Genomic DNA, 15,759 nt, shown 5'->3' on the forward strand with positions numbered 1-15,759 from the left:
CTTGCCGGACATTCTTGGGCGCCCTGAAGCCTTCTTCACAACTATTGACCCTCTCTCCTTGAAGTTCTTGATGTTCCGATAAATGGTTGATTTAGGTGCAATCTAACTAGCAGCAATATCCTAGCCTGTGAAGCCCTTTTTGTGCAAAGTAATGATGACTGCACACGTTTCCTTGCAGGTAACCATGGTTAACAGAGGAAGAACAATGATTTCAAGCTCCACCCTCCTTTTAAAGCTTTCAGTCTGTTATTCTAACTCAATCAGCATGACAGAGTGATCTCCAGACTTGCCCTCGTCAACATTCTCACCTGTGTTAACTAGAGAATCACTGACATGTCAGCTGGACCTTTTGTGGCAGGGCTGAAATGCAGTGGAAATTTTGTTTTGGGATTAAGTTCATTGTCATGGCAAAGAGGTACTTTGCAATTAATTGCAATTCATCTGATCACTCTTCATTACATTCTGGAGTATATGCAAATTGTCATCATAAAAACTGAAGCAGCATACTTTGTTAAAACCTATACTTGTGTCATTCTCAAAACTTGACTGTATACTAAACAAGCAGGAAAGGACAAGTTGTGCCAGAAATAATGAGGGCACATCTCGCGAGCCCAGTGGTTACCTCCTGGGCTTGTGGGTCACGGGCATCAGTGGATGATCTTTGCAAAGAAGCAGGCTGGTCATCGCTGCATACATTATCTAATGGATGTCATTATTTCAGAGCACTCAGTTTGGAAACCTTCTTCAAGTAATAGAATAAAACTTAAGTAAAAATCTGTGTTGGATTGTGTGTTTTTTTGTTTTTAACCTCATACCTCACTGCTTGAATACATCCCATAAATTATGGTGCATACCACACGGTCAGATTTTTCTTCAGATCTGAACGATAACGTTCATATCTGAAGGAAAATCTGACATATCTGTCAGATCAACGACTTGAACGATGCGCGTTCCCGATGGTCAGATTAACGATATCTGACATCTGATGTGTTTGCAGTCAGACTTGGACGATTCCATTCATTTTAATGCAGTCAAAAATCGTTCAAATCGTTCATCTGACATATCTGACAAATCTGACCGTGTGTATGCTCCATTAGGGCTACCAAGCGGACATAAATGTGTAGGTATACAGGCTCTTATTTTATGTAGTACAGTGGTTACATTTTCTGTGGTGACTTTCCTCTTTTAATGAAAAGTATCCCATTTTGTATGCGAAATCCAACCAAAACATATTTCTGGGATCTTTATTCCCCCCTCCCAGTGCTCTGGGCAAACCAGCAACTCTGACATAATTGCTGTGACATTACTGGCCCCAGTCCCTTTCATCTGATGGTTGCCAAGCAATCGGTGAGTATTTCCTACGCACTGTAGAGGAGAAGCGGAACTCACATTCTGCCTTCCTGGGTCCTATCAGGGTGAGCCCAGCTCGGCTTTAGCAGTGAAGGTTTTAAACTATTATTCAAAATAAGGCATTTTCTAAATAACACACATGAATCCTGTATATGTATTCAATAGCTAAATAACACAGGATATATTGTATTGAAATTTCACAACCAAAGAATAAATTCTATAACATAGCTTATATTGGTCATTTCAAAATAGTTCCTTGTCCAGAAAAAAAATAAACACTGTGTATATTAGGCAGGGGCCATACAAATATTCTAATAAATGAAGGAGGTCATATAATTTTACCTCTACTTGCTTCCACCTACACATCTAGCCCCGAGACATTGACTAATTACCATAAACATGTGTGTGCGCTATATAAAAGTCTTCCTATAGAAAATTGCGATTACACTGCTACGCAAAAACAAGAAACAACATCACCCCTAACCAAAGTATAATATCAGAATAAGTGTGGTCACTGAAGGCTTCTCTGTGTTCATGAAACTCCAAAGAGTCCTTATAAAATTGACAGAAGGTACATTATTCCATTTTTAAACTACAGTATTTTTACACTGGTCCCAAGAAAGGGGCATATTTTTGAGTATTTACTTAGTAAATGAGACATTCATGTGCTGATCTGCAGATTAGAAACAGGCACTACGAATGACGAAGTTACCTCAAGCTAGAACTAGCACATTCATTTACAAAACGCTTTCATACTACAGCTGCTATTTGTCTAGGATTCAGCACCTGAAGGTTGAGCTGCTCTGTGGCATTGCAGAGTCTCTGTAGTACATTAAGTGCAGGATTGCTGCCGTCCATGTTTTCTGAGCTGAAATATCGTTCTACAAATTTATGAGCCTGCTCCTTTATCCATCCGCGAATTCTCTCCCTGGTGAAGTTAGAGAAAGACACAGAAAAATGAAAAACACAAGCAGAGCTAGATATTCAGAACAAAGAGGCCCAAACCAAACAAAAATAAGGTTCTAGACGTCATACCTTGTTGCTGCAATACAGAATAGCAAAACAATGTGTAGTGTATATAAGCAGAACATATAAACTGAAATCTGGCAAGTTGCATACCTGTTGTTTGAGATGGTATCCTTAGAAGCGGTTCTTGCCAATCCACTTACACCCGCTGTTCGTGCTGGCTCTATGTTGTTACTATTAGACTGTGTGCTCAATCTGCCCCAGGTTTTGGGATTTAAGCTGGCCAAAAATGAGGATTTCGGGGACTGTGTGGCCGTTGGGCTTTTAGCTGAAAAGATTGATGGGTGAGACAAACATACTGTAAAACTAAATGTTTTATATCTATTTAAATTGTAAGTAGTGATAATGGAGGCAACAAAGAGAAAAACCAGAGGCATTATTTCCATTTGTTATATATGGTTTACATAGGACTGCCTAATCACTGTCCCCAGGTTTCTATACTGTATGCCAAGTTATGATCAGTGCACCAGAAGTGCTACTTATAAAGTGTGTGGTAACAGTGACGCAGTCAATAATTCAGGATTATATACCTGTTGAGTCAATGGACTGGTCAAACCTTACTTTCACACAATTTACAGTAAGGCAGTAATAGGTACCTTGATTGTCAGCTTTATCTTCATCACGAGGAGGAGAGTACTTCGGCCTTCTTGGCCCACGCTTTGGCAGTCTTTTCCTCTTCAAGACATCACTGAGCCGCCTACAGAATAGAAGTACTGAGTCACAGGTTTACATTATATTTATTCTACTGTACATAGTTCCAAACTAAACCTAGAATATACTTTATGTAAAACAAACAAAAGTGACCTGGACACTGTTCAGTCACAAGAGCAAGCATGTTTTACTGACATCATTGTCCGGCAAACTGTGTAGAGATCCATTACCAGCAGCACTGAACATATAGGCCCACCATATGGTTCTTCATGTTATACCAGCTATGTGCCTACCCCATGTCACTTCATATCATTCACATGCCTACAATTAATGCCCACACTGTCATACAAGCCAAGTTGCAACCCCTCGTGACATTATAACACATTGTGCCCCCATAACATTCTGCCATGTGACCGCTCCCCACATTTTAGGATGTCATTTTTTAAAGATTTGGCAGGATTTCAAGTACGATGGGACTTAACCGCAAGGTGTCTGTGTCCCTTCTATGCACAGATTGAGGAAGAGTGTTAGATTATTCATCACTTACATCTTCACTTATAATTCAAAGTGTGCACTAAAGTGAGTTTTTAGAAGAGAGTTTTAAAAGTGTTGTTGTCCATAGCAACCAATCGGATTCTACTTAACATTTAACTAGCACCTTCTAGAAGATAATAGCTAGAATCTGATTGGTTGCTATGGGCAACTTCACTTTTAAAATTCTCTTCTAAAAACTCTCACTTTAGTAAATTTACCCCTAATGGTCAGTATTTTCTTTTGAGAGCAGATTACAATTTAATTTCTCTCACCCTTGTGGGCTAAGGTCCAGGGAGTCATCTCGGTGCTGCAGGCTGGGAGACCCTAGGTCCGCTGCGGCATTCCCAGCCGCTGTGCCAATTCCAGTGTTTATGGTTGCGGCACCCGCGAGAGAACCAGAGCCATTGGTGCAGACCTTTGGTGGGCTTGTTAAGAGAGTTTCAGATTCAGCCAAGTTTTTCACTTGGTGCATTACGCCTGGAAAAAGACAAAACACTGAAAACATGCATTTATATGTACACATATAGTTCACAGAGGCACCAAGGATACACAAAACTAGAGCAAGCATAGCATGCTGTGACAGATTGTAAACATTATCTTCATGATCAAACATGGCATATGTTCCAAGTACATACGATCACACACACACACACACACACACACACACACACACACACACACACACACACACACGATGATATGCTGGAATACGTTACCTTCCCTTCTGAAGTACACACTGAATATATCCGGTAATTTCTGCATTAATATCTCTGCCATCTGAAGAGCTCCCACCACTATTTTCAGGTCCTGACTTGACAACATAGAAGCTATGTGACTAAACGACAAAAAAAAAGTTTTGCTTTTAATGTAAATTTAAATTTTAGGTAGTAAAAACACAAATGTAACAGTTTTACTTAAGCCTTGGCACCTCAAATGCTTTATAATATTAAAAGGTGATGTACAGATTTGTATAACCCTTGGTAGTTAGGCACAATCATTCACAAGAACCTTTGGCAGCGTCCTTCCTCCCAATTGCCTGGAAACCTCAACCATTATCCATATTTCCAATTCTAGTATGATGTAATGGTACAAATCATTAGGCCAACACAATGGTTTCCTTTCTCATTTCTCAGTATTTTACAGTAACAAATGCATCCACATGTACTGTATGAGCACGTGCACTGTAACTGTATGGATACTAAAACAGTGTAATAAATATATTGCTACATGGAAAATAAACAATCCTAAAGATGAAGAATATGAATTCATGGCAGAAGTAAATATTTCATTTGATGTTCACCTAAATAAGGTAAATGGCTTTTAAATGCAAACAAAACTGCAACAACAATAATTCATTAATGTACTATTTTCTTATTCAAGTAGTAGAAGCTACACAATCCTAAAACAACAGAGCACTGCCTAGCGCAAAAGAATAAAAGCCCTTACAGTCGTTCATGTCTTACAATTGTAATACGGCCCATACACCTACGCGATCAGCATCCAATCCACATCGGATTACCCTGCCGTCCTGTCATCACCATTTCTTTTTTTGCATTGCACAGGATCAGTCGTATGATCGATCCTGTGTCTCACGCGCTCATTAGGGAATAGGGACAAACAGTCATTGAAATGACTGTGTTGCCACACGATGGATTGTATGGGAAAAAAAAAAAAAATGCCACGTTCTGAACACGATACAATGGAACATATGTGCTGCACATATGATCATAAGATACGATTGAAGGACCCACGGGAGCGCGCATCGGATGAAAACCATGCACGATTTCAACAAGACTGAACGTACGTCGAGTCGAAAATCGTGTGATAGTCTAGAAATCGCGTAGGTGTATGGGTGTCTCTACAGTCCCAAAGTGATTGTGCCCTACCTGGATACCGCATGGTTCTTTAAAACATCTTTTAGGAGCTCAGCATCAGCAAAATAAATGATTCTAAGGATTGCTCTAAGGCACTTGTGTCTGACAGCGGGCCCCGCAGAGGAGCTATACACTTCATAAAGCACTCCAAACAAGGTCTTAATAAAAGACTTGGCCAGCTCAGGGTCCTCTTTCATCAGCTGCGCCCTGGCGTCCTCTCTTTTTAGCTCAGAATGACCACCTGGAAATAAAAAGTCAGGGAGTCAGGGTATCTCGCTGCATTGCCGGTACATGGAGAACGACCTGCAGAATACAGATGCTAGCGTATTAATGTATACATAACCCAGAAAACAAGGAAAAAAAAAGTTTGTTTAAAACAAAAATAACTTTCACCACATCACTGTGACCATATACTAACACTAATGTACTCTTTGAATCAAATATAGCATAGTGTAGAATGATTTTTGCAAAAGGTTTCAAAGTTTGCAGTAGGTTGTTAAAATTAGAAAAACAAAACAAGAGAACTCATCACCAAATCCAGAAAGAGAGGCATGTAAAAATAGCAAAAACAAACTAGAGAAATCCAGATATAGAAAGAAAAGAAAAAGGCAAGTAAGTGTCTGACAATAATACGCAGAAAATATACAAAACTTCAGCCACCGGCAAATAAAAACCATATCAAGACCTCGACATGGCACAGGATACTTACTAGTGTTAGCATTGGCTAAAGGGTTAGGTTTTCTCTGAATGGCGCGTGCAGTTCCGGTATCCTCGTTGATTTGCTGCATAGAATTAAAATCAATAGTATAAACACGCCCCAGTGTAGACAAACTTATCTCATCCTCACCAACCTGATGGGCTGCCTGAGAACACAGATATAAAACAGAGAGATAATCCTTGAATAGAAAACACAAAACTTCATCATGCACAATGTTAGGCCATGTGTTGTCCTCTTTGGGTGACCAAATGGAGATCTGTGCTATTGACCAAAAAGGGGTTCATAATACGAGAAACCAAAGAGTTATTGTTAAGAGGCAGACCTTTCCGTGGTAACCTAAGCTAATAAAAACTGATTAGCTCATACCAGTATAATTACTACATGCAAGGGACTAGAACAGTAAAAATATTCATAACTTATAGTGACAATGTGATTTTTTATTTTTTTTTATAGTGAGAACATGTTTGACATAGGGATGTGAGAATAATTGCTTTCGGTAGTTGCTCAGCTTCTGTTCTGTAATACTAATTAACCTAATTAGTTTATTAATCTGAACGTATGAGCAAAAGTTTGCAAGAGAAGAAAAACAAAATAAAACCCCGTGCTCTGGTTAGTCTTCCAGCCCGTTACTCTTATTAATGGAAAAGGTAATAAGCTATTAGGAGGGGTTTTATTGCTCGGAACGCCAGATGCAGTACAGTAACAGCAAGGATTAGACAGTACTGAAAGGGGATAGAGGTTAATCAGCACCCATAAAGGACAATACTTGGCCTAATGTCATAAGAACTGCTGAATATCTAAACACCTGCTTAAAGATAGCTATGATGATCACACACACACACACAGATAGCCAGTGATAAGACACATTGGGGACCATTTATGAAAACTGGGGCACATTAACTCACAGCATCCAGTACTAGAACTATATCAGGTTGATACGGGCTGTAGTATTATTCACATGGTTACCAATTTTTATAAAAAGGTCACCATAGTCTGAATGCATTTAATAAGCATCCATCCATGCAGGGACACAGGCCAACAAAATGGAGGTGGAAAAAGCAGGGGGGGAAATAAGGTTTTTATTGGTGGGTAAGGAGCCAAACACCTGCAACATGGTAAATTCTAGTAGCCATAAACATTCCTTAAACAAATGTACAAGACAAATAAAAATGACACACACATATAGACAGTAACAAAAATATACAGGACTACAGATAAATGCAGACTACACAAGACACATACTGGAAAAGAATACAAACACCATTGACTACAGGACAAAACAGTTACCTCAATGATGCGACTATCGATTCGGCTGTATGGGTGCCACAGGCCGCGGTCATCCCTCCACTGCCAAATCGCCCCGTCTGTGTTTTGGGCATTTCCTTTCTTTAACATTGTGTCAACCGCAAATATCCCTTCCTTTGGTAGACATGGCATCAGCTCGCTGGAACGGGAATGGGAATGGGGTGGAAATAAAGGGAGGTCACATTTAAAAAGAGCGATCTGAAATCTATGAAGAAATATCAGTTTGCGCAGAAGTGTTGTCAGATACATAACTGTGCTGCTCATAATCCACAGTATAATATAACATGTTTAATCCTCCTCCATAAGAACATACCATATAAGAGAGGTCAATTCATACAGCTCCTGGGGACTCCGTGGGACCAGGTCAATTTGCTCCAGGCAACTACCATTTGAGGCCCCGCACAAGAGGAAGTGAAGTGTTTCCGCTATGTCTAAAAATGAACAGTTTGCATTAGAATCAGCTTCAGTGTAGAGGCTCTCAATGTAAGTTGGGACCTATAGTTCCACAAACACTGCGCCCCACAGGCTGCCTGAGCAATAACAGTAAATATCTCCTTTCATTGACCTCTCCAGAGCCAATCAGCACTGAAAGTTTTTGTAAACATACATGAATACATTTGGATATTATAAAACTTCTAATAAAATGACAGTATTTAAAAAAGTCTAGGCCCAGAGTTGCCATGGTAAAAACCACAGGGCTTCTGGGCAAGCAAGTACATACTTTGTTTCATGAGCTGCACGGCCAGCGTGGGGCAGTTGGAACACATCAAGGAGAACATTCGGACCACCATGATGAACATGCCCGAGCTCAGGATTGGAGGAGTCACTACCAGAAGTTGTTGGATGTTGGTAAGAAGGTCTCTAGAAGCCACTTGCTGGAGCAGGTTCTGTATATGGTAGCAAAAGCACAAGTAATTTTTAATGAGCAAGCCAATCTCAAAACAACTGAGTTTCTGTTAAGACTATTACTTTATCTTTAAGGTGAACACAGTGAAGCAAAGGGGCAAGTCTCTTTAAGGACCTGGGCATACATGGGAAGGAAGCAAAACCACATCCCCAAGAAGTCAAGTCTGCTCTACCCTTCAGCTCATGCCGTGGGTGTGTAGCCAACCCATCTCCCACGTACCAGAGCCCACCCAAGTGTCCAGGCAGCCCTGAGCGTATCCCTGCACCAAGATGCTGCATTCATGTAGCCAATATTCATGAAACTGCAGCTTACCCTCTGAAGGACAAAGTCTCAAGTCTGAGTGATGTCACAAGCTTGTAATGCACAGATTGGCTGCACTCTCAAGATTGTTGGTTGGGATCCACCATGAAGGTGGCAGATATACTAAGCAGTTTAGAAATGCACTTTCTACAATTAAACCAAAAGTGAAATAAGTCTGTATTCCTCTATGTGGTAAGCAGTGAATGTTACCTCTTCATGCTGAAAATTATCTACTAGACGTGCAAAACAGAGGCAAGTGCTTTCCACGGATTTCTTATCCTATAGAAGAAAGAAGAGAACAAATAAAGAATGTTATTAGGTATCATCTCTAAAGACATAAAAGACTGATATGAATCCAACAGATGTCCTAGACAGCAACGTCTCATAAAAAATGTATGAGCAGCTTGCGTCTACCACTGCCTGTTGCTGTAGGGATCATGTAAACATATAAAGGCTTTCAATAACAAGGCGAGAACAGTACGTATAGCCTGTACTCCATAGCAACCCATCAGATATTAGCTTTCACCAGATAAGTGAAAGTAAACATCTGATTATTGCCCAAAGACCAATGCAGTCATTAAAGGGTGACAGGGTGTCTCAACACAACCCCAGCCGTCATCAGTATCACCCGGTATTGGATGAAGCAGAAACCAAACTTCGTAGCTTTATTAATGGTACAAAAAAAAGCAGTAATGTCAGCATGAAGAAGCCTCACCTGATGGGTTAATCTCTGTGTCAGCAGCGGAAGAGAATCGGCAACAAAGTGAAACTCGTCTGGGCTGATGCTCTGGCAGCAGTTGGCTGCTATGGCTAAAGCGTTCCTCTGAGCATTGATGCTGAAGAACTCTAGATACAAGAGGCAGTCGGCAAGTCCTCCCTGTCAATGAAGGGTTCATCAATTCATTTTTATACGGTGGTCTATTCCCAGGCGTTTAATGAGTGGCACAGCTAAGAGAACATGCCTGTAGGGTGGAAATACCCAGGTTGGTGTGGCCTTTAGTTATACTTACAGCCTGGAGAATGGCTTTACTGTGCCTGCGGGATAACATTTCAAGTGCAGTGAGAGCCTGTTCCGCTACATCTATGCACTGAATGACCTGCAGCTGAGAGAAGAACCACAACAAAGCTTTTACTAGTATATATTCCACCTGTCACTTTTATACCACACCCACATATAGCCAAAGGCCAATACCAATGGTCTCTTACTTTCTCTAGGAACACAGGGATAGCATCAACCACCACAGCTGAGGAACGTGGAAGCGCCTCCATCATATAGGTTAAAGCTCGACATGCATGGTTCATCTGAAACAGACATACACGCACATTTGACCTCCTTATATTAAAATAATGTCACAGCACTATCACTAAATGTCCTTCCTCAGTCTTGCACCACTGACCGCTCTGCGATTTCTATTCTTTCAGATATTTTACAGTGTATTTACTGTATAAGAATTATGAATCATTTTTGATCAGTTTTATAAGAAATACATGGAAGAATCAAGGAGACAACAGCAGCAAAATGTATCATAGGTTTGGAAAGGATAGCACTTACAATGTCAAAGTTGTGCTCCATCTGCAGCAGTGTTATCTGAAACGAGAGACAGCAGCATGTAATTACCTGTGTGTGTAACCGCTTCATTCATGTAGACTATAGCATATATGAGGATCATCTCGGGCCTTATTGCCCTAGCTTACCAGTGCAGGCACTACATTCTTCACTGGGAATCCTCCAAGTGTCTCTTCATTTCCCATTACCAGCAGTTGGCACATCTCAATGACAGCTTGGAGTTGCTGACTCTCGTCTGTGGCCTGAAGACCCTGCAGCAGCTGCTGAGCCTTGGAGCCTGTAGGAAGATCGAGGTGGTTTGCAAAACACTTACCAATGTACCAATAAAATGTTTCACGGTGGGCTTACTTGACCATTACAATTAATTTAACGTAGCCACCCAAACAATAAGTAACTGGGAAAAGTTTCCTTACTCGCTCCACTTCCAATAGTCCGATGGAAGAGTTGGGACATGCGAGGTCCAAGGGGTCCAAATAGGTGAGGAGGAAGGCCCCGGGCTTCCAGGAGAGCTGCAGGTTTCACAAAAATTATAGTTAAAATTGCAATACTGCATGTAGTAGAAGTATTGTAATGTATATCGGTTAGGCCTCCAAGTTCCTCTGGTTACTTGATGACACTGCAATCTAGATAGGAGGCAGGCGTAAACATTGGTATTTATAACTCTGACCATTGATACAAACACAAAGACCAAAGCATTAATTATTGTTTTACAGGAACTGACCTTTGGGTTACCCTATTACCACGTCCGAATAGAAATGTAACGGTGTGACTTTAATTTTATATATAGTAGTATGGGCTTCTTATTACTGACAATCGTGGGAAGAGAGACGGAATGAGAGGGTCTTATTACCTTGCAGCCGCCCCATTTCAGAGTCATCACTCTCACTTTCTCCAGATGTCGTCATCCCCACAGCACCAGCTACAGAGCTAGAGGCTGGAGGGGAGAGAAGAGATGAAGATCTTTCGCCTGTAGCTCCTGTTAAAGTTGCAAGTCATGCTATTACAATATAATTAACAGATGCAAATGTATGAGAAAGCGGTCTTATTGCGGTGTCACACAGGCGCTTTTCACACAATCTCCTTTACAGGTTCAGAAAAATAGTTACATAGCACTTTTACATCTTATAGTGAGTGCTTAAAACAGTCTAATAGAGTCTGCGCACATAGAATAGATATCAAATGTACCAAACGCTGCCGTTAATGCTCATTTTAAAAATGCTCCAGGGATTAAATTGCTCGTGTGACGTCCTCTCAGCCTCAGAAAGGAATGATTCAATTTAACCATACTTTAAATGTACAGTGAAGAGTGCCTGTGGGACATCACCCTCAATGTAATGCGTTCTGTTTGGAGCAATGTGCCCTTGGTAAGTAAAACCACACCTGACACTTCAACCAAGTAAATTTAATACATTTCTTAAGATCTGCAGCAGAACAGTCACTCTGGCTAATGTAGGTCACTTAGGGGACGATTCAATCCAGCATGCTGTTAATAGCACCTGAAAGGAGTTCCCAGAGCTATTCTAATCAGCGCGCAGTTAGGGCAACTCAAGGATTTCTTCTCGCACCCTCCTGAGGGTGTGAGCAGAAATCCGACTAAAGTGCAGGCCGCGAGGCTGTCTATCGGCTTAGTGCGGCGCTAACTGCCGGCATGGCACGCTAGTTGGAGAATGGCGGTTGCGAGACTAAAGACCCAGTTGGACGTAACACCGTGCTGAATTAAATAGCCCTGGGAACTCCTTCCTGAGGATATTCACAGCGCTCTGAATTGAATCGGCCCTAAAGCTAAAGAAAAATATATTTTCTTAACCAAATATACCACGTCAGATTTAACATTTGTGTGGCCATTGTTCCATTGTGCTTTGTATAAAGACTCAGACGCACCGATATATAAGTGCTGCATATCAAATTAATCAGTACAGTCTCCTGGCATGTCCTAGTCCCATCACATTGCGATTAAGATGCATTTAAAAAAAAAAAAAAAAAAAAGACAAACCAAGCGCTAGCAGAGCTGCACGGGACCTGGCGGCTCACTTGCACCAGGCATCTTGCGTCGCATGGTATACTGGGGCTAGATTAATGGTGGGAAATAAGTGTCCCCCAGCTGTTTTAGAACTACTCCTCCCAGCATGCCCTGCCAGTTTTGCGATTTGGCCATGCTAAAACGGTGGCAAGGCATACTTGGATTTGTAGTTCAACAACAGCTGGGGGAGGGGGCACTTATTGCCCACCCCTGGGCTAGATGTTCGATATATACATCTGTATATATCGAACATCTGTATCACAGTGAAGTCTACAGGAGCAATACAGTACTGTAATGCCTTATGTAATTACTATCACTAGACGTTACCTGCTGCTCCCTGGGCAGTCTCATCAGTGCGTGCAGCCGAAGAATTGGCTCCCTCCTGGTTATCAGGATCAGCCATCTTCTCCTGTCGGCGAGCTTCAGCTGCTGCTCGCTTGCCCAGGCCAGAGCCTCGCCGACTAAGGGAAAGGACAAACAAACAAAAGGCAGAATAAAAGCTTTGACGCTTACAGGAGAAGGAGAGCACATAATCAATACTAAATGTGGACAGAATGGTGTAAGCAGGGTTGGGGAAAAACTATTTTTTCCAACCCTAGTTAAAAAGCATTAAAACATTGCTGATCGGGGTTTCTAATACATAGTAATGTTTCACAGTACTAACATAATATGCAGGATTAAATTTCTTCAATGAAAAAATTAATGCATAAAAAAAAAAAAAAAAAAACACAAAAATTGGTGTAAGCCAAAAAACTAAAAACAGAATTTTTTTTTTTTCTTTTTTTCAACACTGGGTGTAATGGTGCATACACACGGTCAGATTTTCTGTCAGATCTGAACGATAACGATTTTAACAATCGTTCATATCAAAGGTCAGATAATATCTGACAACTGATGTGTTTGCAGTCAGATTTGGAGGATTTCATTCATTTCAATACTGTCTGAAATCGTTCAAACGTTCATCTGACCGTGTGTATGAACCATATGACAAACAATTTGGACAGGGGAAAACAAATACCACCAGATATTTATTTGAGCCCTTGGGTTCAGCAGTAAAAAGTTAAATGTATGTAGTATCAGACAAAAAATGAACACAAACAATCTACTTTGGAGCTAGAATAATTTAGCCACTTTCCAGAAGGCATTTGCTATCAATGAAAGATTGGTACTGTCTCCTATTCTTCTGTATGCTATTATTATTCCATTTACGCTGATTTACATAGCTATCTGGCACTGAGAAACCATTTGGCACATGCTCTAGCACATTAAGACATCTAGGTACCATTGTGGATCTCTCCGAAACATTATGATTGGTTCACTTACTAGTGTAGAAAATAACCAACCTCCACACCCTTCTACCTTTCTCTTACCTCACATTAATAGGCCTACAGTAAGGGTGTACATTATTTTGGAGCAGCAACTGATTCTATGCCATTATTGTAGGTTTAGAATTGCCCAAGAGATGCAGCAATTTACATTTAGCGGCCAGTTTCACAAACTCAGTCATTAAAAAAAACAAAGTATTAACCCTTTCATGGTTTCCATGAATTCCAACTAGAGATCTTTAAATCAAATTTTGTAAATTTAGTTGGATAAAAGATTATAGTCAGCATTAATGATAGTTCACATAATGCCAGGAATAACAGCAGCATTGCCTACCTGGTGCTAGCACAGGAGCCCGTGGTCTTTTGTCGTGTGCTCCGCCGCAGGCTGGGGAGCTCAGCAGGTGGCGACTCACTGCGCTTCTTTGTTGACTTTCTCAAGTCTGGAACAATATAAGATGGATTTAGGGAATCTACAACTTCTAAATATTGCATTTACAGGAAAGATATATGATGCTCACTGCCATATTCCTAGCACAGCATAATAAAAGATCTAATTGGTTTCCATGGGACACATCAATTTATACAGCTATATGCATAACAGATTTTTTGAATGCACCCTCACAATGTAGGTTAGATTTGTAATTTTCATTTACACTTCATGATTCTTTGACCAAATGAAGACCTATAATAAAAGGAATCCCTACTAATATGTAAAAATGAAAGGTTGTATGTTTGTTGCTCAATCACAGCCAAAGCTTCCAATCGATTGACTCGAAAATTGGTGAAAGAATAGTTTAGTGGCTACATGTTTTCCCACAACTCCCACTGAAAAAAAAAATAGAAAGGGGGGGCAGGGCAGGAAGAATATAGCATTGCAATCTTTTCCCAGCAGAGGGTGCTGTATAGTTTGCTTCCAGTGTTTATCATACATTTTATTCCAATAATAATGCCAGGCAAGCATACAAGCAATTTGTCAAAAATATCCTCTAAGGCTAGAGCAGCAAAAATTGCTCAGTGTAGAAACTTCTGCGCAAACACAAATGAGTGCACACATGCAAAGCTCAGCGATAAATGAAGCTTCGAGCATCTGACAGATTGCTGCTATCAAACCTCATTTCAAGCAACCCAATTGGACAAACCGCACGATGCAAGGCAACGTTGTTACACACGCTAATTTGAAGAGGGCCAATTGGGCTTCTTTGCTAAATGCGGCATTTAACTATGGTCCTTTTATTGAATACAGCGCTTAACCTCGAATAATAATCGGGAATATGAAGGAGGGCAAACTATGTAACAGTGCAAGCTTACGTATAACAATTTTCAAAAAAAATATCTGTGCTACCATTTCGATATGATCGGCAGAGGGAGAAAATGTGGTCACACCCAGGATTCCCATATCATCTACAGGTCTAACATTTCAAATTGAGGGGCTTCAATTCCCCCGGAAGCTGGAGTTTGCCATGTGTCACTACACATGCCCACCAATAAAACTGTCCAGACTCTTCAGCTGAGCCTAGCTTCTTGGGGGCCCCTGAGAAACACAGAGTCTGGCAAAAACACGGGGGAATGCTGAAAGAGACCAAGAAAGCCAGTAAGAAAGAGGTAGGGGAGAGACATGGAGACCCAGGAATGGAAGAGAAGGACACCAGAAAGCAAGGTGGGAAGGGTGGCTCAGAGAGAATAAAAAGGAAAATTGAGGGGAAGAAAAAAAAAAAAGTGGAGAACAAATGCTAGTTTCTTGATAAAGACTAGCTACATATGTACAAGTCTGTTCATTTGGGGTATGATTTCATTAGAGTCTGCAGGGGCAATTCAATTAAATGCGATGTTGAATAAGCTCGGGGGGGGGGCATGGTACTTACCTCCCTCTGTCGGGATCTAGATCCTGTCGGGCAGCAGCTGTCGGCATTTCAATCCCATTCCGTCACAGCTTTCCCAAGACTGCCTTGGTCCCTGCTGCTGTTTAGCTCACTTACTACTTTTCTTGGAAAAGACCGTTGTAGCTTTTCAAACAAAATTATTACGACAACATACGAGACACAGCGACTATAGAAAGTAGTCTGACTCTATAAAACATGCAGTCACGGGCATCGTGGTTAACAGAAGTACCACAAAAAAAATTAAAGTAAAGTGTAATTTCTTGTTTTAGCTTTGGTTAGTTATTTCGTTTTGGGTAAGGATT

The 15,759-nt window shown here is 40.8% G+C and overlaps 1 protein-coding gene across 9 annotated transcripts in view; it reads right to left on the reverse strand.

Moving 5' to 3' along the window:
• TRIP12 (thyroid hormone receptor interactor 12) overlaps positions 1-15,759 on the reverse strand; it is a 126,176-nt gene that overhangs the window by 40,546 nt on the left and 69,871 nt on the right. For 4 of the 9 annotated variants that reach the window (XM_088466571.1, XM_088466572.1, XM_088466583.1 and 1 more), the window contains 20 exons: positions 13,912-14,017; positions 12,580-12,713; positions 11,083-11,208; positions 10,646-10,741; positions 10,361-10,509; positions 10,218-10,253; positions 9,872-9,967; positions 9,676-9,768; positions 9,381-9,542; positions 8,876-8,944; positions 8,180-8,345; positions 7,772-7,889; positions 7,441-7,597; positions 6,145-6,298; positions 5,448-5,676; positions 4,278-4,396; positions 3,834-4,038; positions 2,973-3,073; positions 2,470-2,644; positions 2,137-2,278 (listed from right to left, as the gene is read on the reverse strand). In XM_088466571.1, coding sequence (XP_088322697.1) covers positions 2,137-2,278; positions 2,470-2,644; positions 2,973-3,073; positions 3,834-4,038; positions 4,278-4,396; positions 5,448-5,676; positions 6,145-6,298; positions 7,441-7,597; positions 7,772-7,889; positions 8,180-8,345; positions 8,876-8,944; positions 9,381-9,542; positions 9,676-9,768; positions 9,872-9,967; positions 10,218-10,253; positions 10,361-10,509; positions 10,646-10,741; positions 11,083-11,208; positions 12,580-12,713; positions 13,912-14,017 — 2,633 coding nt within the window. The remainder of the gene's footprint in view (positions 1-2,136; positions 2,279-2,469; positions 2,645-2,972; positions 3,074-3,833; positions 4,039-4,277; positions 4,397-5,447; positions 5,677-6,144; positions 6,299-7,440; positions 7,598-7,771; positions 7,890-8,179; positions 8,346-8,875; positions 8,945-9,380; positions 9,543-9,675; positions 9,769-9,871; positions 9,968-10,217; positions 10,254-10,360; positions 10,510-10,645; positions 10,742-11,082; positions 11,209-12,579; positions 12,714-13,911; positions 14,018-15,759) is intronic. The other 5 variants (XM_088466586.1, XM_088466582.1, XM_088466585.1 and 2 more) reach the window with 3 other exon arrangements.

This window comes from Taudactylus pleione, unplaced genomic scaffold, assembly GCF_031769625.1.
Source record: "Taudactylus pleione unplaced genomic scaffold, aTauple2 ptg000066l, whole genome shotgun sequence".
NCBI classification, from domain to species: domain Eukaryota; kingdom Metazoa; phylum Chordata; class Amphibia; order Anura; family Myobatrachidae; genus Taudactylus; species Taudactylus pleione.